The sequence below is a fragment of the Sander lucioperca genome, chromosome 7, assembly GCF_008315115.2.
Source record: "Sander lucioperca isolate FBNREF2018 chromosome 7, SLUC_FBN_1.2, whole genome shotgun sequence".
Classification (NCBI taxonomy): Eukaryota; Metazoa; Chordata; class Actinopteri; order Perciformes; family Percidae; genus Sander; species Sander lucioperca.
In genome coordinates, this window is record NC_050179.1 from 5,141,057 (window position 1) to 5,162,615 (window position 21,559).

Sequence of the window (21,559 nt, forward strand, 5' to 3'; positions counted from 1 at the left end):
AACCCGAACAAAAACTGCGTGGGCGCTATGATATTTATCGAATCATTTGTTTGTATTGGTAGAAACCGATGCAGTCATCCGGACCGATTGGGGTCGCTAGCGCCTCGTCTTCTGGCTTTGGTCTTACAACCCCGGCGTGGGTTGACATGCTAAGTTGCTGTAACAACCTCATTTGTTGTGGAGTGATTTAACGTATATTTTGGTTAATTACTTTAACGTTATACCTCACAATACAGATCGGGTGAGGTGTCTTTTTTGCTTTTAGCGACAGTCTATTGAACAAGCGCAGGTTTAGACAGCTATATAGGTAGTTATTAAACATATGTTAGCAGGTTGGTGGTAACGTTAGCTTATATTATTTTTAACCAAATAAGATGACTGTTCTGCGTGTGGAACTTAACGTTACTGTACTATGCTAAGTTACGATAACTAACGTTTAGTCCAGCACTTTATTTAATTACTGTCTCTTAACGTTATGTCAAATTATTGTTAAAGTTGGGTGATAATAACTTTTTGAGTAAGTTAACCTTATCTGAGTGAAATATGTTGTGTTCTTTGACCAATACATTTTCAGCCATTAAACAATATTACACTATCACACATTTTAAGATAAAATCAAACATCATTATCTGTATCTAGAATTTGTCTAGTACCTAGATGCAGCTTTATTTCTAGTCCCAGTCTGTGCCTCTCATTACATTGCATGAGAGACAAACGGGCTAAACTGTATCATGTCAGAAAATTGATTGTCTCAATTGGTTGTGTCTTTCAGCTCTAGTGTGAAGTCCTCATGAGGTGATGCTGCATGTGTTGCGCTGTCCTTCACAGAGGACTCTCATCTCTCTACAATGGAGGTGTTTACGCTCCCTCTACTCCACCAAGCCTCACTCTCTTCAGGGCGAGGTCTCCACAGAGACCCGCCTGAACCCCCTTAACATTCAGATGCTGTCAAGGAACCTCCACGACCAGATCTTTGGGGTGCTGGAACCAGAGTACAAAGAGCATGATGTGGAGCGCAGCATTAGGCACCTGCAGAAACATCAGCTGTGGGGGAAGGAAACTTCACTGTTGCCTGAAGTGGAGCTGAAGCTTCCCCAAATGTATGGCAAAAATATTGATGAACACTTTCGTATCTTGGCCCAGAAGCAGAGTCTTCCCTACCTTGAGGCTGCCACCAAGCTGCAGCTGGCTGAGCTCCCTCCCATGCCACAGGAATGGAGCTGGGAGGTTGGATGGACACGCTACGGGCCCAATGGGGAGAGTCAGAAGGTTGATTTTCCAGAGGAGTCGGCACTGGTGTTTGATGTGGAGGTGTGCATAACAGAGGGACAGTGTCCCACACTGGCTGTTGCTGTGTCTCCCACTAACTGGTGAGGAACAAGCAACAATTGTTAAGATTGTGTAAAGAGGAGAAATGCACCTAATGGCAGTAAACTGTTTATTGGAAAGATTGATTTGCTTTATTGTGGTGTGGCTCTATGGGTTGAGTTGTTTTGTTTAATAGTCAGAGGATGGGTTTCCATTGTCCCACTAATGCTACCAAAACTCCTAAAAACGTACAAGTTTGTATTCGTAAAATGGGCAACAGTTAGATTTTTATTTTCCCAAAATATGTGTATATTTTTCACTTGCCAGGTACTCCTGGTGCAGTAAGCGTCTGATTGAAGAGCGGTACTCCTGGTCAAACCAGTTGACCCTAGCTGACCTCATCCCCTTGGAGACCCCTATCAACTCTGCCCGCCCACCTGGGGGACAGTGGAAGGAGAGGCTCATAGTAGGCCATAATGTCAGTTTTGACCGATCTTACATGAAGGAGCAATACTTACTAAAGGTTAGTATTAGGAGGGTGGTGTGTGTCTAATTTGGCTCTTTAGGAAAAGTTTGTTTGCATCTTTATTTTATGATTTATTGATCCTCGTTGTATGAGTCAAATTATTAAATATGCCAAGTAGCATGTACCTGCCTGTGTATGACATTACAGTTTATGTATAGTACACCCCAGAGAAAAATGTGTTTTTTCCCCTAAAGGGTTCTAAGGTACGCTTCATGGACACCATGAGCCTTCACATGGCCATCTCTGGGCTGACTGGGTTCCAGCGCACACTGTGGATGGCCAATAAGCTGGGTAAAAGGAGGGGTCTTCAGGAGGTCAAGGAACACATTAAAAAAGCTGGACAGAAAACGGAGGGTCCAACGGTTTGTGTCCTTTTTTTTATTCACCATATTTCAGCTACAGCATGCATTATTCTTTTGGTTAGGTTAGTCACTTTTATCATCAGCAGAACTCAATGTGACATGATGTTTTTGTGTTTAGATTGGCTCCTGGGACTGGGTTAATATTAGCAGCATTAATAACCTGGCTGATGTCCATGCTCTGTATGTGGGAGGGCCGCCACTGCAGAAGGAGGCCAGAGAGACATTTGTGAAAGGCAGCATCATGGATGTCAGGAACAACTTCCAGGTCAGATGTTCATGCCAAATCCTGTGTCCGAATGTCTGTAATCAAAGGCCAAATGTATTCATATTACGTTACATTCAAGTCCTCTAATGACTTGCACTCATCATGACGTACAGACAAATACATTTGGCTTTGCTGACCTCTACAGGAGTTAATGCAGTATTGCGCCATGGATGTAGAGGCCACACATCAAGTCTTCACAGAACAGCTTCCCCTCTTCATGGAGAGGTCAGAAAAACCCAACCAAATATTTTCTATTAACTTTCATATATATATATATATATATATATATATATATATATATATATATGAAAGTTGTCTGCAGGCAAGTTGACCACAATGCTGCATAATACTGCCTTCTCTTTTTTCCTTTATAAGGTGTCCTCATCCAGTGACGTTTGCAGGAATGCTGGAGATGGGTGTGAGCTACCTTCCTGTCAATCAAAACTGGGGGCGTTACCTGGAAGATTCTCAGGACATTTACGAAGAGCTTCAAAAAGAGATGAAGAAGTCTCTGATGACTCTAACAGACGATGCCTGCCAGCTGCTGCAGGATGACCGGTGAGAATTGTACTTCAATAACTCCAAGAAATAGGTGCTTTAAAGTGCTTTATATAAAAACATCCACATTGTATATATGTTTTTATTTATTGAAGGTACAAAGAAGACCCCTGGCTTTGGGATCTTGAGTGGGATGTGCAGGAGTTCAAGCTGAAGAAAGTAGCAGGCAGCAAGAAGAAACACTCCAAAAAAGCAGCTGAAACACAAGCTGCTACTCCTCTTCCAGACTGGGAAGAAGGTATAAGCCCAGATCTACATCTGGGCCACATTTACAAAGGCAATGTTATATCTCTCTTTGTTTTTAAGATGGCTGTTTTTAGTTCAAATATTATAACAACAATGCAAAAAGGCAAAGAAATAACAGATGAGATGATTCAGTTGAATGGTTGCGATATTAGACCCAGGTCCACCCTCTGAGGAGCAGATGGCAGGCCCTTGCCCCGGCAGGCTGGCTGTGGAGAAGCTGAAGGAAACGGTGAATCGACTTCCTAAGAGAAGGCAACATCTGCCTGGACATCCAGGGTAAGATCACTCCCCAAACACCACAGAGCCATTTTATCTTTCAGTTTCCACTGACATGACAAGTCAGTCCTTTATGGTACAAGTACTACATTATTTGAATATTTTTAATTTAAGTAATGTCTTGTCAGTTTTTTGTTTTTCTGTTCTCATTCACTTATCACTTGTTGATTTTTAGCTAATGTTGACATATTGTTAATTTTGTATTGTTTTTGTCTTCTACATGTTGGAAAAAAATGAATAAAGAGTCCTTCTCTCCCCTTACTGTGTCCTGCAGGTGGTATCGTAAGCTGTGTGAGAAGATGTCTGAGGAGGACAGCTGGTCACCTGGAGCCAACCTCATCAGTCTACAGATGAGAGTGACTCCTAAGCTGATGGGCCTGACGTGGGATGGTTTCCCCCTGCATTACACCGAGAAACACGGGTGGGGTTACCTGGTACCAGGACGTAGGGATAACCTGGTTTCTGAGGAGGAAAGTACAGGGACTGTGTGCCCACACAGGTACTTAATACACTGTGGTTATGCGATCAAGACATGAACTAGTCATTATTAAGTCTTTCATTTTCACAGCATAGCATGTGTGGGTGTTTATTTAAGCATTTGTTTTGTCCCACAGAGCTATTGAGAGTGTATACAGAGAGTATTGTGAGCAGAACAGTAAAGTGCGGCCTGAATATCTGGACTGCAACCCTTCAGATGACCTCATGTGGACAGACAGCACAGTGTGGGCAAAGGTGCAAACGCCCGTCCTGTAATTTACCTCTTTCTTGTTGTGTTCACAAGAAGTTCTCTTTTTCATAAATATCCATAATTCCGCTGTTTAGAAATTATACAAAAGAGATGTAAAAGAGATTTAAATTGTCCATCATAACCATAGAACAGTTAAGTGACGAAGGTGATTGTCTGTACGAATATTGTTATAGACCAACAGGAAAAGCGAGTAGCTAATGCAGCATGACTTTCCATGATGCAGATTCGCCAAACAGGTTTATGGTTAAAAAATAAATAAATAAAGAGCTCAAGTGTTGAATCCTCCTTGAATTCTTTGACCTGGTGTTGGTGTTTCATCAGTGCTACTTGGAAACAATGATCAGACCCAGGGGCTCTGGAATAATACAATGTGATGACATAGGTGTGTGTTTCTTAACTTCGCCTCAAGGTGGAGGAGTTAGGTTCCCTGGAGAGTCTGACAGAGGAAAATGGAGTTAGAATGACGAAAAATGGGGAGAGGAAGAACAACCCGGTGAGTGAGTTAAATGTCATTAACAGGTGCTTCATGACTTTGTATCATGAACACCTTTCAAAACTGTATTGTGCCGTTTAATTGTCTATATTTCAGTTCCTTTTACAGCTTTGTTAATATGGAATGGTACTATCTGTTCTAACATGCAGTGTTTTGTGGTTTTTTATTCACATGGTTATTTATTTCACTGTGCTAAAATTGAAAGTGACTTATTGTGATTTGTTACATTCTGTATCAACAACAGTCTCAAGATCCACATAATGTCCCAGAGAAGAGTCACTGCCATTATCACCATGGAAATGGCCCCCACAATGACGTAGATGTCCCAGGGTGCTGGTTTTTCAAATTACCTCATAAGGTGAAGTTTCACTGTTTACCTTCGAGTGTCCCGAATAACTAGCATTGGCACATTGTCACTTCATTGACTTACTTTCATCGTCTCACGTGTGTTTCAGGATGGTAATCACAACAATGTTGGCAGTCCTTTTTCAAAGGACTTCCTGTCCAAGATGGAGGATGGTACTCTCAGGGCAGGACATGGTGGAACCAACGCTACACGAGCCCTGGAGATCAACAAAATGATTTCCTTCTGGAGGAATGCCCACAAACGTATAAGGTACCATGTCAGTTTCCACCATACTGTTATTGATATTTTTGTCAAAATGATGGCAAATACATGATTTGACTGTGTCTTTATAGCTCTCAGATGGTGCTGTGGCTGCGGAAGGGAGAGCTTCCTCGTATTGTCAGCAGGTGCGTCTGGTATATCAATAGCTATCCTGTGTTTATTCATCAGCCATATAGTAGGGAAAAAGCATTGCTGTTTATAACAACCTTTCTGTCTCCCAAAGACACAAAGAGTTTGATGAAGAGGGCCAGTATGGTGCCATATTACCTCAGGTTATCACCGCTGGAACAGTCACGCGTAGGGCTGTGGAGCCCACGTGGCTGACTGCCAGTAATGCACGGGTAAGAAGCAGTGCCGACAAAGGAAAAAAAAACAAACGTTGCACGTCTGAGATTATTGACTGTACATGGACTGTTTTCGGTAACACTTTACTTGGAAGGTATCTACATAAGAGTGACATGACACTGTCATGACACATGAACCCTAACCCTAACTTGTCATGACAAAAACCGAATGACAATGACAGAAGCGTTATGTCATAAACGTTTATGATTTGTTTATGACACGTTCATGACAGTGTCACGTCACTCTTATGTAGATACCTTTTAAGTAAAGTGTAACCCTGTTTTCTTTGTGTCCACAGCGGGATCGGGTAGGCAGTGAGCTGAAGGCCATGGTGCAGGTACCACCTGGATATCACCTGGTGGGAGCAGATGTAGACTCTCAGGAGTTGTGGATTGCTGCTGTGCTCGGAGAGGCTCACTTTGCTGGCATTCACGGTGAGATTTGTCCCTTTTGAAATCCTATATAGTTCTCACTTAAAACTAAACACCATATTATTAAAGTTGGACAGGACAATACACTTTTTTTTAGTTTTAAAAAAAAAAATCTATTATAGTTTCAACAAACAGCATCTGACGTTCTCTGTGTTCATCTTGAGTCTCTGCTGGGTTCAGGTTGCACAGCGTTTGGCTGGATGACCCTTCAGGGAAAGAAGAGTCAGGGCACTGACCTGCACAGCCGCACTGCCGATTCTGTGGGCATCAGCCGAGAGCATGCCAAGGTGTTCAACTATGGACGCATTTATGGTGCAGGACAACCCTTTGCTGAGAGGCTGCTAATGCAGTTCAACCACCGCCTCGGTCAGACAGCAGCTGCCAGTAAGGCCAAGCAGATGTACGCCTTAACAAAGGGCATACGCAGGTAAGCTCAACGAGTTCAGTAGTTGTGTTCAGATAAAGATTGTATTTTTAGTTGGTTCGGCTCAGTTGTTCGTGCAAAGGCGATTAAGTTGAGCTCTAGTGCTACACGTTTGTGTTTCTATGTTTCGCCAGGTACCAATTGTCAGAGGAAGGTGAGTGGCTGGTCAATGAACTGGGTATAGAGGTGGAGAAGGAAGAAAATGGAAGCGTCACCCTGCAGGAGTTGCGGAGGATCACTAGACTGGTGTCACAGTGGTGAGGGAGCCAGTAAAACATCACACAAACATCCACAGACAATTGTCAGGATCCTTGTCAGAATACGTTTTTGACACTTACAACAGGTTCTTCCACGTTGCTCTGTTCCCTCATGCTCTGTCTTTCTCTGTTCCTCAAACGGCTCAGCTCTCGGCGGAAGAGGTGGGATTTGGTCGAGAAACGCCTGTGGGCTGGAGGTACAGAGTCGGACATGTTCAACAAGCTGGAGAGTATTGCTCATTCCGCTCAGCCAGCCACTCCTGTTCTAGGCTGCAGGATTAGCAGAGCGCTGGAGCCCAAGGCAGTTAAGGATGAGGTGAGGCAGTGCTGATCAGTGGGACAGACCAACTCTTAACATTAATCTAATCAAAAAGGTGGCATTCAATTAGCATGAGCAGCCAAAACTGTTTTAAAGAAGAAAATATTAGCATAGAAATGGAGGCTTTTTCCTAAATAATGAATTAAATATACGTTATATAGAGCCCAAACTGGATGAGGTCCAATGTTACTGCTAATGGTCTCTGAACCACAGAATCTCCACTTTGTCTTTATAGTAAGATGGTGCCATATTTCTTTTGTCAGTTCATCACAAGCAGAGTGAACTGGGTGGTCCAGAGCTCTGCAGTGGACTACCTACATCTGATGCTGGTGGCCATGAAGTGGCTCTTTGAGGAGCACGACATCGACGGTCGTTTCTGCATCAGCATCCACGATGAGGTGCGGTACCTTGTTCGCAGCGAAGACCGTTACCGAGCGGCGCTGGCACTTCAGATTACAAACTTGCTAACAAGGTCTGCTCGCAGCTTAGTATTTATTCTTCCCTGTCAGAACGTCCACTATAGAATAGACAATAAACTTGACAGCTTCTCTGAGTGCGTGCTTGTCTCCTGCAGGAGTGTGTTTGCCCACGCGTTAGGCATGCAGGACCTTCCCCAGTCTGTAGCTTTCTTCAGTGCAGTTGACATTGACCAGTGTCTGAGGAAGGAGGTCACCATGGACTGTGTGACCCCCTCCAACCCCACAGGTCTGGAAAGAAGATGCGGCCTACCACCTGGTGAGTTCGCACACCATCATTTTTTCTGTAGTGTGAGTATATATGTATTGTACAAATGTGTGATATAAACAATTTGCATAGAAAAAAAGCAGAAGGGTAAAAGGATCAAAGCCCTGCAGGTATGAAATAAATAATTTAGTGTATATTAAAAGTTGTTACTTTGAGGGTACCTTAAAGCTACATTGTGTAAGAATTTCTCCCATCTAGTGGTGAGATTGTATATGACAACCAACTGAATATTACTTTCTAGCCCTTCCCATTCCGAGCGCATTTCAACTCCTACGGTGGCCGAACCCGAAATTAGCTCTTAGTATCTCCATTGTTTACACGCAGCTGTTCTAGTCACTCCAATTGGTCTTGTTGTTTTGCATGTCGCATTGTCGTTTTAATTCTCTTTTTCTCTTCCCTGTCGAGTAATCTCCTCCTGGCATTCGTCATGGTGCCAGAGTTTAAAAGCGCGAAAAGCAGTCCCTCTTTGGCTAACGTATTTTAAAGATGAAGGCGCCATATGGCTGCTGTCATTCGAGCGACTTGCTAGTATGTATTCTGAATGATTCTAAATGGCAGATTCTACGCTTACGAAAATACTTTGATTAGTTGGTGGAAGTAATTACACATGAATGAGCACATATTTGTGAAAGAACAAAGGGGTTTTTGCTAAGAATCAACTCAAAAAATTACACAATGTAGGTTCAAACATGAATAAATACATAAAATATTGCTGAAAAACTACAAGTACATCCACATGTCAGTCAAAAAATCTAACTGTACAACTATATCAAAGCCAAGATGCCATTTTACAGTGACCTTCCAGTTTAAACTGCATTACACAGCCTTGCGTGACCTGGCCAGAAAAGAGTAAAAAGGACTACTTAAATAATGTACAATGTGGGGCGGCCTCTAGCTCACCCAGTAAGAGCGTTCGCCCAATGTTGTCTGAGTCCTGCAGCGGTGCAGTGTTCAAATCCAACCTGCTGCCCATTGCTGCATGTCATCCCCCATCTCTCTTCCCCTTTCATATCTATCCACTTTCGAATAAAGGAAAAAGCCCCAAAAAAATAATCTTTAAAAAAAAAAAAATGTACAATGTAGTTATTAATGTAAGGGAATGAATTACAAAGGCTTTGTAAAATTCAATGTGAGTCACAATATAAGAAAGTGTTAATAAACAATAAGAGAGAAAATATTTATTTTAAAACAACAGCACTTGATATAAAGCTAGACTGAAAATCTCTTCAGGATGCATTTACGTGTATTGGAAACCATAGAGCCACCTTTTCCCTTTGTGTAGCCAAGGACTGATAAAGTAGTGCCATCTTAAGTACTACCATATGTAGTTACAGCTGTACTCTCTCTAAAACGGATGATCTAGATCGGATTGCTAATCCTTAAAAATCTTCAATGTAAAATAAAAATTACAGTTTTGACACTGGTCAAAAAGAACAGATACAATTGACATTTACCGTGTTTCAAAATACATGTCATATACAAAATAAATGTTTCTTTTAAACACAACCAGAGTGTTAAACAATGTGTGCAAACTTTCCACAGGTGAGGCCTTGGACATATACCAAATCATTGACATCACCAAAGGCTGTCTGAACAAAGGAAGATAGCACTTTGTGGGCCAAGCGACTGTTATTCAGAACAGCAGCTCAAACACACAGCTGCCAGGAGGCTGTTCAGCAGCTGGCCAAGTTCAAGATCAGTGAAGAATCTGGAGAAGTGTGTATCAAACAAAGGAACAGAGGCTTAGCTCACTGTTTTCTCTTCTTCTGTTTGGGTTCGTGTGTCTCCTCTGCATCCTGTGACTCTGTGGTCTGAAAGGAATGGAAGAAGAAACACAGTGAGATCTCAGCCATCAGAGGACTAGTGTGTTCAGAGTACTTACATGTTCAGAGCACTTCAATGCAGAACGGATGCATTTAAAACATCACAAGGGAAATATATTTGAACAATTAGCTCAATCTGCATAGTTAAACAACTCTTCTTTCTTGACTAATGTAATCAAGTGAAGGAGGAGAAGCAAAATCAATTGCACTGTGGACCTTTGGAGCTGCTAATTCCAGTATGAGATTGCACTTACCTCCTGACTGTCGTCCTGTTCCTGCATGGCTGCGTCCAGAGAAGCAGCGTTGATGCGGAAATCTCTTGAGGTGCTCAGCTTCATGTACTGCATCAGATTTACCTGGACAAACATACAGGTGTTGGTGACAACGCTCAGTATGAGTAGCCTAACTGATAACACAGCACTAACAGGGAGCTTTCTGTATTTTGCTCTGTGGTCTGTTTTGCAAGTCTCTTTATGTATTTTGACAATCATATTTTTGTCAACTACTTCAACCAATCACATTCACACATACCTTTGACTTCTTTGAGAGTGTGATGAGGTATTTCTCATACTGCTCAATACCGAAGACCACATTAGGGATGGCTTTTGTCTCACGCAGGAGTTTTGCCTGCAGAGAGAGAGAGAGAGAGAGAGAGAGAGAGAGAGAGAGAGAGAGAGAGAGAGAGAGAGAGAGAGAGAGAGAGAGAGAGAGAGAGAGAGAGAGAGAGAGAGAGAGAGAGAGAGAGAGAGAGAGAGAGAGAGAGAGAGAGAGAGAGAGAGAGAGAGAGAGAGAGAGAGAGAGAGAGAGAGAGAGAGAGAGAGAGAGAGAGGATCTAGATTAGCAAGTTCTGAATAGATTCAAAATCCGATTTGTTTGAGGCTCAAACGTTTTTAGTTGTACAGTGTATCTATACTTTTTTTTTTTTATATAATAAAGATAAACAAAAGTAAATGCATTGTTCTACTCAATCACATTAGTCATAACAATTACATAGTTATAGGAGATAAATGTCCTTACAGAGGCAGCAGTGTTCACTTCATTCCTTTTCTTTTTCTTCTTGTCATCTGCACCTCCACCACTAAATTCTCCACTCTAGTAGAGAAAAAAGATCAACGTTCCCTCATGACTTATATAATGAATAATAATGCCATAATGAGAGATTATCATTTGTCTGAACACCTGGAGCTTTAGCAGGGACTCTACAGAACTGGACTGAGATGTACCTGTGCGTATGTGATGAAAGAGTAGCACTGTGGTGTTAGGTGGGAGCCCGACAGTTTGACCTGCACAGAAAACACTCCGTTAGCATGACATCAGAATTACTAGAAGATTCAAAAACAGAGAAACAACAGCCCAGACTCACCAGCTTTTCAAAGCGTGCTGGCAGTGCACCGTGCTGGCTGGAACACACCTGGATGTACTAAAAACGACACAAATTTAATTAATGTCAAACTTGACTGGTCTTGCATTGCCAGACCTTCCTTCACAGTGCTGCCGAGGAGGGTCTGGCTAGTCTACACAACATTCCGGGATGGGAGGAAAACGTGCTCTGGTTTATTGGCATTTCTTTAAACCAATCACTTAGACGGAGCAACGGTGCCGCTGCAAAATAACCTCGGGAAGGAACTTGTTTTGGTGGAACATGTGTATGTTCAAAAGTTGTTTTAGTCGTGCAACAGAAAACTCAGATTGGACAGATAGTCTTTACCCTGCAGAGATCTGAGGAGCAGTTAACCATAGTCCTCAGAAATCGAGCGGAGTTTAGAATGCCAACACAAAGAAAGCAGAAGGTGAGGGACACTGGGCCAAAATGAGGGACATCCGGCGGAATTTCCGGCGGCACCGGAACACTCCCGGAAATGAAATGTCGTTGATTTTGACTTAACTAGACAAACCTTACATTCATACTGAGATCATAGGGTTTACAAATACGCACATATTTGACCAGTGTGGTGAGGATGGTGTATGTGCGACTCAGTTCTCTCAGCAGTGTAATGGTACAGGTGCCAGGCAGCAGGGCCGTCTGGACCAGCTCATTTAATGCTGTCAAAAGAGTCCCGAGCTGCAGCGTCACTGCTTTCTCTATTGGATCCTGCTGGCCTGTCGTCTGGGTGGCCTCCCCTAAACATCAGGGACGCAACATCACAGACGTTTTAGTACCATTCCCTGAAAGAGATGCATCTCTTCCCTTATCCTCTCAACTCTCCCCATTAATCCAACTGAGCATCAGTGAAAGGCTTCTTACCAGAACCCGATTTGTCAGATGCTGTCTGGCTTTTCTTTCTGGCAATCAGCCAGTCCACTTCATCGAGCACTCTGTCAACCTGAGACAGGACCAGCAGCTGGGGCAAGATATTAAAAGTGAAAATGAAGATGGTGAGCACACTGCGCAAACCGATTCTGAGACTGATGTTGAAGCAAATCAGAAGCTTCACTCACTGCTGCTGTGGTTGCAGTCTTCATGTTGACAATGGCAAAGTGAGACTGTTTTTCCACCTCCACATCCTGACCATACAGGAAGAAAAGTAAGAATGTAAAAATTGAGATATGTAATACACACAACAACGTACTTAAATCACTATAAATGGCTTGTAGCAACAGATGCCACCTACTGCCCTGCAATTGTTTTTAAAGGTATAATGCCAAATTGCTTGTGCTCTGAACACTGTATAGTGCAATTGTGTGTGTACCTGATCAATGTCTCCCAGTTGGCTGTGGATGTCTTGGCAGAGTTCCAGCAACAGGCTTACAGGACTCTTATAAAGAACATGCAGGTTAAAGAGAAGAGAGAGCAGGCCCTTGGAGAAAGCAGAATCCTCTAAAAGAGAAAAACACAGATCTCAAAACACACCTTACTGTAGCTAACATGGACGCAAAGATTAAGTACGCAGTCACTCACCAAAACTGGTCTCCTTGCAGATTTTCACAGTCCACGTGATCATCTGCACAAACTGTAGATGTGTTAGTGGGACAGCTGCTACAGAGTTTGTTGTATTAAGTGCACTTAAGAGTACACCTACCTGCTGGGAGGAGGGCTTTAGCTGGCGCGAGAGCACACTCAAGATGCTGACCAGCAGCTGAGCCTCTTTGCCGTTAAATTCTTCATCACCTCCACTTAACTGTGTGAACAGCGCCCTCTGGTGACGGACAAAGAAAATGTGATTTTAGTGTTGAACAGTACTCGCTACATTCAAAACACTGCTGTCTGAAAAAGTCAAGTGGGTTTGTATCCCACATATCAAATGGCTCCTGCAACATTTTTTAATGAAATATTCTGTATCTTAGACACATCCTATTAAAAAAAAATCAGCGCGGAAATATATTAACCCAGATTTCTGAAATGGAAGCAATGGATAGATGTGACTTACACTTTTCCATCAGAAAATAAATGTTTGAATTTTGACCTTTAAAATAAGTAGAGAATAACCAAATCCATTCTGTATGGATGCACCTGAAACTGTCTGATGTAAAAGAAGTTCATCTCTGTAGCGCTGCCATTGTCTGGCTCGGCGTCCTCTTCTGAGATGTCTGCGAGAAACACAAAATGTGATGACTTGCTGCGTACTATTTGGTGTAAAAATTCACTGCTTTTACAGTTTTTTTCCTGTGTGTGTCTAACCCATGGTGGAGAGGAGCTGGGCCATCTTGTCTGGATAGCGCTGCTGACAAGTTGTGAAGATCTTGAGCAGACCTTCCAGACACAGCAGGGACAGGCTGGAGCGCTTCTCTTTCCTCCCCGCGTCTTCTACGACGCTGGGGATGTTGGTGTAACGCCACATCAGCACGCTGAAAAAAAAATGCAAAGACAGAACTCTCGGTCAAACAATGTTGTAGACAACAAAATCATGAACACGGTCTAACTTAATGCTATTATTTAGGGAAGCCAAGGGATTCCGACCTTGTCATGTCACAGAGGAAGCGGAAAGTTCTGTCTGTGTTCTGTCCGTCTGGGCCATCTGTGTTACCAGTTTCCTCCAGCTGCTGGATCTTCTGTACAGCCACAGTTACTGCATAACGCAAAAATTCTCCACTTGAGCGAAGCACTGAGAGAGCCTCCTCTCTGCTCTGAGTACTGTCTCTAAAAAGAAAGAAATGCATTGTTTGTTACATTTGTGCGACTACTTACATTTTCAGCAAACAATCCAGTGGTAATTAACTATTTAAAGAAATAGTTTTAATGTTTTTTAGTTGTCAATACTACTCTTGATTTAATGCACATTTTTTTTTACTATTTCTAACTTTTAGCTCTTAAAGTTTGCTTAGTATTGGTAACTGTCCTTTTGATCAAGGCTATACAAAGTGCACAATGAGTGCATTCCCTGATGAATACAGTATTTATAAAAGCTGTTTTCATGATTTCATTTAATAAAATGTGATCTTTGTATTCAGACAGTGCCAGTAGGTGTGACAGTAATCCATGTGAACATAGCCACTGAAAGCAGTTACCTAAAGAGCACAGTGAGGAGAGTGGATATGAAGCCCAAAGAGAGTAAACTGCGGGGGGTCTTGTGTGAAGGCACTCGACCCTTTCCGGATTTCTCCTTCAGGATCTCCGACAGTTTGTGGTAGCGGTTGAACAGCTCCATGAGCTCCTCAAAGTGGCTTTTACTGCAACACACATAGGCAAGCACACAAATAAGAAAAATGCACCACTTTAACAACATTTCAGCTACAACGTCCTGACCATACAAAGAGAGGTGGTTGTTACCTGTAGTTGGCTTTGATGAAGTTGTACTCCATAAGGATCTCATACACTCCCATCACCAGCACAGCATAGATACTATTCTTCACCCCAACACTAGATCCCATGGAGAACTCAGCTGACTTGTCCTGATCAACACACACAGTACAAGGCTTAAGATGATGCTTCCAGTGCCACAACAAATAACTGGCAAGTGTCGGGACAAGCGTGGAAGCTAAAGTGGAACGAAGAAAGAGGAACACTGGCAATAGAGGACATTGGATACAATTTATTTAATTCATTTATTCTTAGTTATAGATGCTTATTTGCTTTATGCTTGCACATCTTAGGATTCCCATTTTTTCTTCGACCAGACTACTCGTTTTATTAACGGTTAGTGCTTCCCATCTTACAGACTTGTGCAGGTCACTGAGACACATGATTAGTAAGACCAATTAAATGTCAATCACGAAAAACGTACTCCTACTGTTGACAGTGAAAGGGGAGGAGATAAAGACTGAGCCGAACCTTTCAACACTATACAATGTAGTTCAGTGTACATATTTTCTTTTACAGCGTATGCTCCTGTCTTTAATGCATACCAGTTCAAAATCCTCCAGTTCACTCTTGATCATGCGTCTTGTCATGCTCTCTAGGATTGTCTGTAGTTCAGACTGGTATCCCTCTTCTTCCTCCTCCTCCTCATCATCATCGCTGTCGCCATCTTTGGGGTTGGCCGTTCGGCGCATGTTCTGCAGCCACAGCAGGCAATGTACAGTACAGCTCACCAGATGGGCCTGAAATGGAACAAACACTATTTATAGTAAGACATTAACACAGCAAAAAAACACAGTCACAAAAATGCTCCAATGCAGTCGGGAGTACCAGTGGCTCCTGGAGGTAGACTTGGTCTCCGAGTGCTGTGATGCACGGTTCCAGTTTCACCGGGGGCAGGAGGTCTTGTTCAGGCTCGTAGTACCGCTTCAGCTAAGGATACAAAGACATGACACTCCATGTTATAGATCACATGACAAACAGGCTATTGTACTAAACAAAGTATACACTTAATACACACACATACCTGTGAGAACAGTGTCTGCATGATGGAGCTTGCGAGTTGAGAGTTGCGACGGAGGACATCGTAGAAACCCTGAAATAGGCAAGAATTTGCTTTCTCCGTGTAAAACATGTCACACCCTGAATGTTATCTGCTGTACAGATTAATCACAAAAGTGTCGTATTACAAATATTGAAGTAGGGAGAAAATCAGATATCACGATATTCTTGTCCAAATACCTCGATATCGATATTGCGGCGATATTCTAGGGTTGACAATTGGTGCTTTAACAAAATATCTTCACGCTTAAATTTTAGATAAATAATCATCAGTAATGTGGACATAATTTCTAAGTGGGGAAAAGGCAAATAATAGAACAGCTAGAACAGTCTGGTAAGTTCAGAAAAGTACATCACTTTACTGTAATGCAGCCTTTAAAACCAGTAAAAGACACAATCACAATCACAATATTCCGATATCCAAAATCTAAGACGATATCAAGTCTCATATCACGATATCGATATAATATCAATATATTGCCCAGCCCTATATTGAAGGATTTTTTTTAGGATTTTGTCTGAAGCTGAAAGATGTATGCATTATGCTTAAGGTGGAGTAAAAGAAGTTGAGCTTATCAAGACTATCAATCATGGTTAGTTATTGTAACATGTAGCAAAATCAAAAGCAACTAATAAACGTGGCATGAAAACAAGACCTCTAACCTCATAGAGCATGAGGCGCACATCAGCCTGCTGGCTGAGGCAGCGACGCAGGCTGCTGAGGATTTCCAGACAGAACGCTTCATTGGCAGCAGAGTTGTAACGAGAGTGAACGTCCACTTGGATCTATTCAGGGGTTCAGGCAGACAGATATTACATGACAGGCCATGTTTAAAATTGCACATGTTGTCACAGCTGTGGATGTTTGTTCAGCATCCTTGTTGCACACCCATCTACAGAAAGACCACACGTAGTCCAACTGGGACTGTACCTGGCTAGTGGAGACTGCCTGGCTACACTGGCTCGAGGCCAAGCTGCCCAACACTTTAAAGTTCTTCAGCAGCAACAAGAAGCCAGTCACTGCAGACTTCCTGCCGTCCAGTTGGCTGGTAGAGTCATATAGGGGGAGAACAGTGAAATGATCTTTATTTGAGATGTTACACTGCCTCTCATTTTAATTACTGTTAAGCTGTCAAATGTGTTTACTAAAGCATGATTCATTAAACTGTACTGATGAACCTCATGTGATTAAAAGCAAAGCAGTACGCACCTGGAAAACATGGCCTTGCGGAGAACTAGAATCAAAGAATCCTTCAAAGACATACTGACTTTGAGCAGGGGCTGGAGATTAAACAGAGAAGAATGATTAAACAATCAAAATGTACGTGTGTGTGTGTGTGTGTGTGTGTGTGTGTGTATACCTGGACTGCTTTGAGTAGACCCTGAACAGTGGCCAAGGGGAGGTATGACAGGTGGTCGAATGTCTCCATCACCTTGGAAGACGACTCCAGGAGGATCATGGGAGCAGAGACCACAATGTCAGCGAAAAGGTCTGATGATAAAGAAACAACAAAGAAAGATAGAAGAAAAACTACATCTAGTCTCTAACTAGAATGATTAAGACACTGGTATACAACTGACAGCTGGGACTTTTATCTAAAGGTTGCATTACCTAAGTAATGATTGACAGGTGAGGCTGTCTTTGTGACCAATCGATTCAAGACCTGCTCCAGTATCTCGCCTCTGATAGGCTCGTGCATCTGTTGTAGAAGAAAGACACATCTTCCAGTGAGACAGTATAATAGAATGATGTTGTCAATTATCAGTCATTTACATTTTGATAATTCTATAAAATAAAATAAAAAACAATTGTTACCTTAAAGCCCTGCAGGAGCACCTGTCCGCCCAGCTTACATGCCTGCTGAGTGGGGGTCCGGGCTATGGTAGCAGACCCTTCTGTGGTCTTGCCAAATGGTCCAGGTTTGGGTCCAAATGCATCCATAAGGAAGAAGCCCAGCTGCACCAGCCCCTGGGTCACATGATCCCAACCAAACATGCTGCACAGGCGGAGGTGTAGAACTCATTTGAAGAGGATTAACTACAAATATTGTGTTTGTGATAGATGTGAGATGATAAAGTAGTGGATCTTTGCCACCACAGATAGCTGATGCTCTGACCTGTTTTTGACTGTGTCCAGTATCATCTGAGCCACACTGCAGTGCCCATGCAGGAGGTCCTGCAGGAACTTTGACGCCAGCTGCAGCTGCTCATCTTTGAAGCTCCTGACGATGGCCCCTTTTAAAAGGTCAAACACCTAACCAAACCAGGAGTAAAAAAATAAGTGAACAGAAAAGATCAAATAAAAACTTAAATAAATATAGGGAAAATAATATTGATTTCTTACCTGCTCTTCATAACGCTGGATGCGTGCGACAGAAAGCAACAGGGCAACACTGAAAGGGCACAGATCTCCATAGGATGTCTGCTAAATTGCAATTCAAGAGTCATGGCATACTCTACATAACACATGTAATCACACTTTCAAAAATAACTTCAACAACAAACACATGAGTTATACATAACCTTAAAGGATTTGAGGAACTCTCTCCCGAGGTCATGATCGAGTCGTATAGCAAAGACTATGTGGAGGATAGCTGTGCCCTCTACGTGCCTCAACTGGTCCTGTGGAATGGACTGAACCTCTAGATCCAGGCTCCTGAGGAAGAAACAGAGAAATAAAAAAAACAACAATCAGTAAATGGAAAGTAGGCAGTATGATTTCGAGTGAATACAGTAGTGTATGAGCCACTCACTCTCCCTGTTTCTGCTCCTCTTCCTGGCGAACGTCTTGCTCTTTAAAATAACTGATGATTCCATCTAGTACCTGTTTCTTACAACCCTAACAGAGAGGCAGGGCAGGCATTTAGATCATTTAGAGACAGAGAGATGATTATCTGTTGCTGCACACACACACACACACACACACACACACACACACACACCTTTGCGGATAAAAGCAGCAGTTGATAAACCAGTGGTGGGATCTCCTGCAGATCCAACTTGGTTATCATCCTCAGTACTTTCTCTACCAAAAACTGCAGCTCCTCTAATGACAAGGGCACATCCCTAAAATCCGAAACAGACACAAAAAAGTACTGACTACTGTTACATGCCCTGAGAGGCAGCACAAGAAGCAAGTTATAGCAGATAAAACATTATTATATTGCTTTAAACATTATTAAATCAAAAACAGGTACTTCAATAAACTCGTATTATTCTGTGGGAGACTGAAGGGGTCTGAGAATGTGATGGTCTGATAGTCAAAGGTGTTACCTGAACATGGTCGTCAGGTGGATGACACATCGCGGGTCCCATCTGCATGAAAATAAATACAAACATCCTGTGACTCCTATTACGGTTAGTTAAAGATCCATCCATAGATATTTCGTCTCTCACTGAGGGGAGCAAACATGCTGTCGTTATGCGCTTGCGTAAAATACTGTCATGGACTCCTTAAAAACTCAGTGTAAAATTGCACATCACCTACATACTGTAGTTTGATGTCCTCACCTGCTTGAGCAGAGGCTGTTGATCAGCTGTTTCTTGTATTCCTCGCCACTGAGTTCACCTGCAGTTATGATAAAATAACAAGCAACCACCAGAGACAGAGATGCTTCGTATTTTAAAATTTGCACCTTGTAGATTACACTACTAACTAAGATGCTGACGTTTTTGATAAAACATAAAATGACAAATTTACCAGGGCAAGTCATTTGCACTCACCTTTGCCATAAGACAAGGCTTCACAGGCTGAAAGGGCAGTAAGCACAGTAGGAAATAGCTCCAGGGATTTGCCACTGCCCATTTTTCCCACCTTAATTGCTTCAACAAAAAGAGATGCCAGTTTTGCAAGAGATGGTCCAGGGAGTGTATGAGTCTGTGTATAACATTTAAGAAGCAAAATGGGAATTAGAAAGACGTCTGTCTGTGCCATGCTAGACATATGAACAAAGGAAAGGGACAAGGGGTGACAATATGTAATGACATTTCTACAATGCAAAAAAATTATAAAACTGATGGGACAGCAACTCAGTAAATGATGCTGTAAAAAAAAAAAAAGGATTTTGGATTAAAAAGTAAAAGAGGTTGACACAAGATGAGAAATCTAGTAGGCCCCAGGAATGTGTGCATGTTCCCAGACAATGTTGTTTTGATCAGTAGGTGTGTAATACGTTCTACATTTAAGATATTTTAGCATTATGTTGATGACGTATCCACCCATGTTGATACCTAAATAGCATTGGGCAGTATAAAGAGCTCAAACAGTCATTAGCATTGACAGGTTATTTCATTTCTCATTCAAAGACTAATCATTTTAAAGACCAGTACGACCACAACCCTGCTTGTTACAGTACAAGACTTTATTTTACTTTTTACATGTCATTACTTGTTTTTGCCCTTTGACAGAAGAGGGAATGTTTTTAATAAAAAGCCACTTGTAGTGATGTCTTGTATAAATAGATACTCCAGAAAAAGCATCATAATAATCAGGCTTTTTTATTTGTTACCTCCAGCATCAGCAGTCCAATGATGTCAGCTGCCACCTCAGTCTGAAGATCCCCTGACTCACAAAGAGGGATGCAGTGTTGATAAACAAGAAGTCTGCGGTTTGACCCTTCAGTGGAACTGGGTGTAGAGCCTAAAAAAAGAGTACACAATGCAGGTCACATAAACTTTGTTTTAATGAGTCTGACTATAGTATGCAAGTGTAAGCCTAACAGCTGTGTTACGTTATTTAATATCACTAACAGCAGTTGACACTGTGTAACGTTTCTTACCTTTGAATATGCCTTTAATCATGGCGCCAACCTTTTTACCCTTTAGTGCATAATTCGTAATCCCAGTGATTAGCTTTAGAGCAGATAAAAGAGGGGGAAATTTTTCATAAACCAACAGACAGGATTTAGGGACAGTGCCAGTTTGTTTGTTTTTGACTCGTGCGATCTACTGTGATGGGTAACTTGGCGTTACCTGGTCATTTGTAAAGGACGACAGGCACTTCTGAAGTTCCACGGTACTGTCTCCATCTGACAGTAGGACGATTTTATCCATTGCAGCCTTCATGCAGGCAGACACAGGCGGCTGGTAAACGCAGAGAAATTCCCGTTGGTTGTCAACCTTAGCGAGACTGTTGTTACTGTAGCTAAATGTTAAATGTGATAAAAGAAGTGCACACATGAAACGTTTACCTCTGCTTGTCAATATTTGATAGGCCTATATGACAACAATTTAATTTAGTCAACTAGCTAGCTAAGTAGTCCGTGAAAAGGCAAAGCCCTCTTTGGTAACCCTACGAATTTCCCGCCAGCGCACACTTCCTGTTTTGATTCGTGGTTGCCATGTTCGGCTACAAGTATCCCACAATTACAGTATTTAATAACGCTGTCATGAAAGTTCGCTTTGGAAAAGGTGAGGCCAGATTATTAATAAGAACGGCAGTGAGAGATTCGTGGCAGAGGAAGTCAAAGATATCAAAGGGAGACAGTATTACAGCATACATTAAATCAATAAAGATGAATAAGACTTTCAAAGGGAAGTGCAGAAGAGAGTAAGTGTTTATTCAAGATAAGATAAGATAAGATTCGGACATACTGATAAAATCAACTCTTTATTTAATGGAATAAGTGATAAATGTGATGTTTGTAAATTATAGATATGTCATTAATTCAGAGGGGAATGTCCTAAGATAAGATATAGCTACCATTACCTTCCATTACACACAGATATCTGTGAAAAATAGTCAGTTGTGCAAAAGTAAACAAAAGCCACAATGTATAAATATGAATATAACTGTTCAGGGAGGGGGAGAGGGCAGAGAGAGAGAGAGAGAGAGAGAGAGAGAGAGAGAGAGAGAGAGAGAGAGGGGCTGTTTGCACACTGCGCACAGACTTGGAGAGACGCTGTGCTCGCATGAACTCGGGAGAGGAACTGCAACAAAACTATCGATCTCATCACGACAGTATCGATCCGATACCAATACTCATCTTGGTATCGATACTATCGATATTT

At 42.1% G+C, this 21,559-nt stretch overlaps 2 protein-coding genes across 6 annotated transcripts; one reads left to right on the forward strand and one right to left on the reverse strand.

The window, feature by feature from the left end:
- Positions 1 to 56: 56 nt before the first annotated feature.
- polg (polymerase (DNA directed), gamma) lies at positions 57 to 10,397 on the forward strand. 3 transcript variants are annotated; one of them, XM_031282775.2, is made up of 23 exons: positions 57 to 159; positions 773 to 1,370; positions 1,636 to 1,831; positions 2,029 to 2,196; positions 2,315 to 2,461; positions 2,607 to 2,686; positions 2,837 to 3,019; positions 3,115 to 3,257; positions 3,418 to 3,541; positions 3,816 to 4,040; positions 4,156 to 4,273; positions 4,699 to 4,782; positions 5,027 to 5,140; positions 5,238 to 5,398; positions 5,482 to 5,535; positions 5,634 to 5,751; positions 6,054 to 6,189; positions 6,367 to 6,613; positions 6,745 to 6,867; positions 7,015 to 7,183; positions 7,450 to 7,658; positions 7,761 to 7,921; positions 9,473 to 10,397. In XM_031282775.2, the coding sequence occupies exons 2-23, from the start codon at positions 799 to 801 to the stop codon at positions 9,535 to 9,537; spliced, it is 3,597 nt and encodes a 1,198-aa protein (XP_031138635.1). In that variant the 5' UTR covers positions 57 to 159; positions 773 to 798; the 3' UTR covers positions 9,538 to 10,397. The 3 variants fall into 3 exon arrangements, with proteins under 3 accessions (XP_031138635.1, XP_035858961.1, XP_035858962.1); XM_036003068.1 differs by having other exon boundaries at positions 104 to 241; XM_036003069.1 differs by lacking the exon at positions 57 to 159 and having other exon boundaries at positions 1,225 to 1,311.
- On the reverse strand, positions 9,094 to 20,887 carry fanci (FA complementation group I). Of its 3 annotated transcripts, XM_036003067.1 has the most exons (38): positions 20,738 to 20,887; positions 20,522 to 20,617; positions 20,329 to 20,401; positions 20,059 to 20,189; positions 19,274 to 19,427; positions 19,061 to 19,118; positions 18,824 to 18,865; positions 18,493 to 18,616; positions 18,304 to 18,389; positions 18,074 to 18,206; positions 17,895 to 17,975; positions 17,668 to 17,804; positions 17,367 to 17,547; positions 17,163 to 17,250; positions 16,912 to 17,042; positions 16,761 to 16,831; positions 16,482 to 16,596; positions 16,214 to 16,336; positions 15,516 to 15,584; positions 15,320 to 15,421; positions 15,037 to 15,231; positions 14,462 to 14,583; positions 14,200 to 14,361; positions 13,652 to 13,831; positions 13,373 to 13,539; positions 13,205 to 13,281; positions 12,774 to 12,890; positions 12,653 to 12,704; positions 12,444 to 12,571; positions 12,193 to 12,258; positions 11,999 to 12,095; positions 11,690 to 11,874; positions 11,117 to 11,173; positions 10,977 to 11,036; positions 10,771 to 10,845; positions 10,285 to 10,380; positions 10,008 to 10,109; positions 9,602 to 9,741 (listed from the first exon to the last, which is right to left on the reverse strand). In XM_036003067.1, exons 2-38 carry the CDS (start codon positions 20,612 to 20,614, stop codon positions 9,679 to 9,681), a joined length of 3,993 nt encoding a protein of 1,330 aa, XP_035858960.1. In that variant the 5' UTR covers positions 20,615 to 20,617; positions 20,738 to 20,887; the 3' UTR covers positions 9,602 to 9,678. The 3 variants fall into 3 exon arrangements, with proteins under 3 accessions (XP_035858958.1, XP_035858960.1, XP_035858959.1); XM_036003065.1 differs by having other exon boundaries at positions 9,094 to 9,741; positions 20,522 to 20,887; XM_036003066.1 differs by having other exon boundaries at positions 17,895 to 17,972; positions 20,522 to 20,887.
- Positions 20,888 to 21,559: the final 672 nt, after the last annotated feature.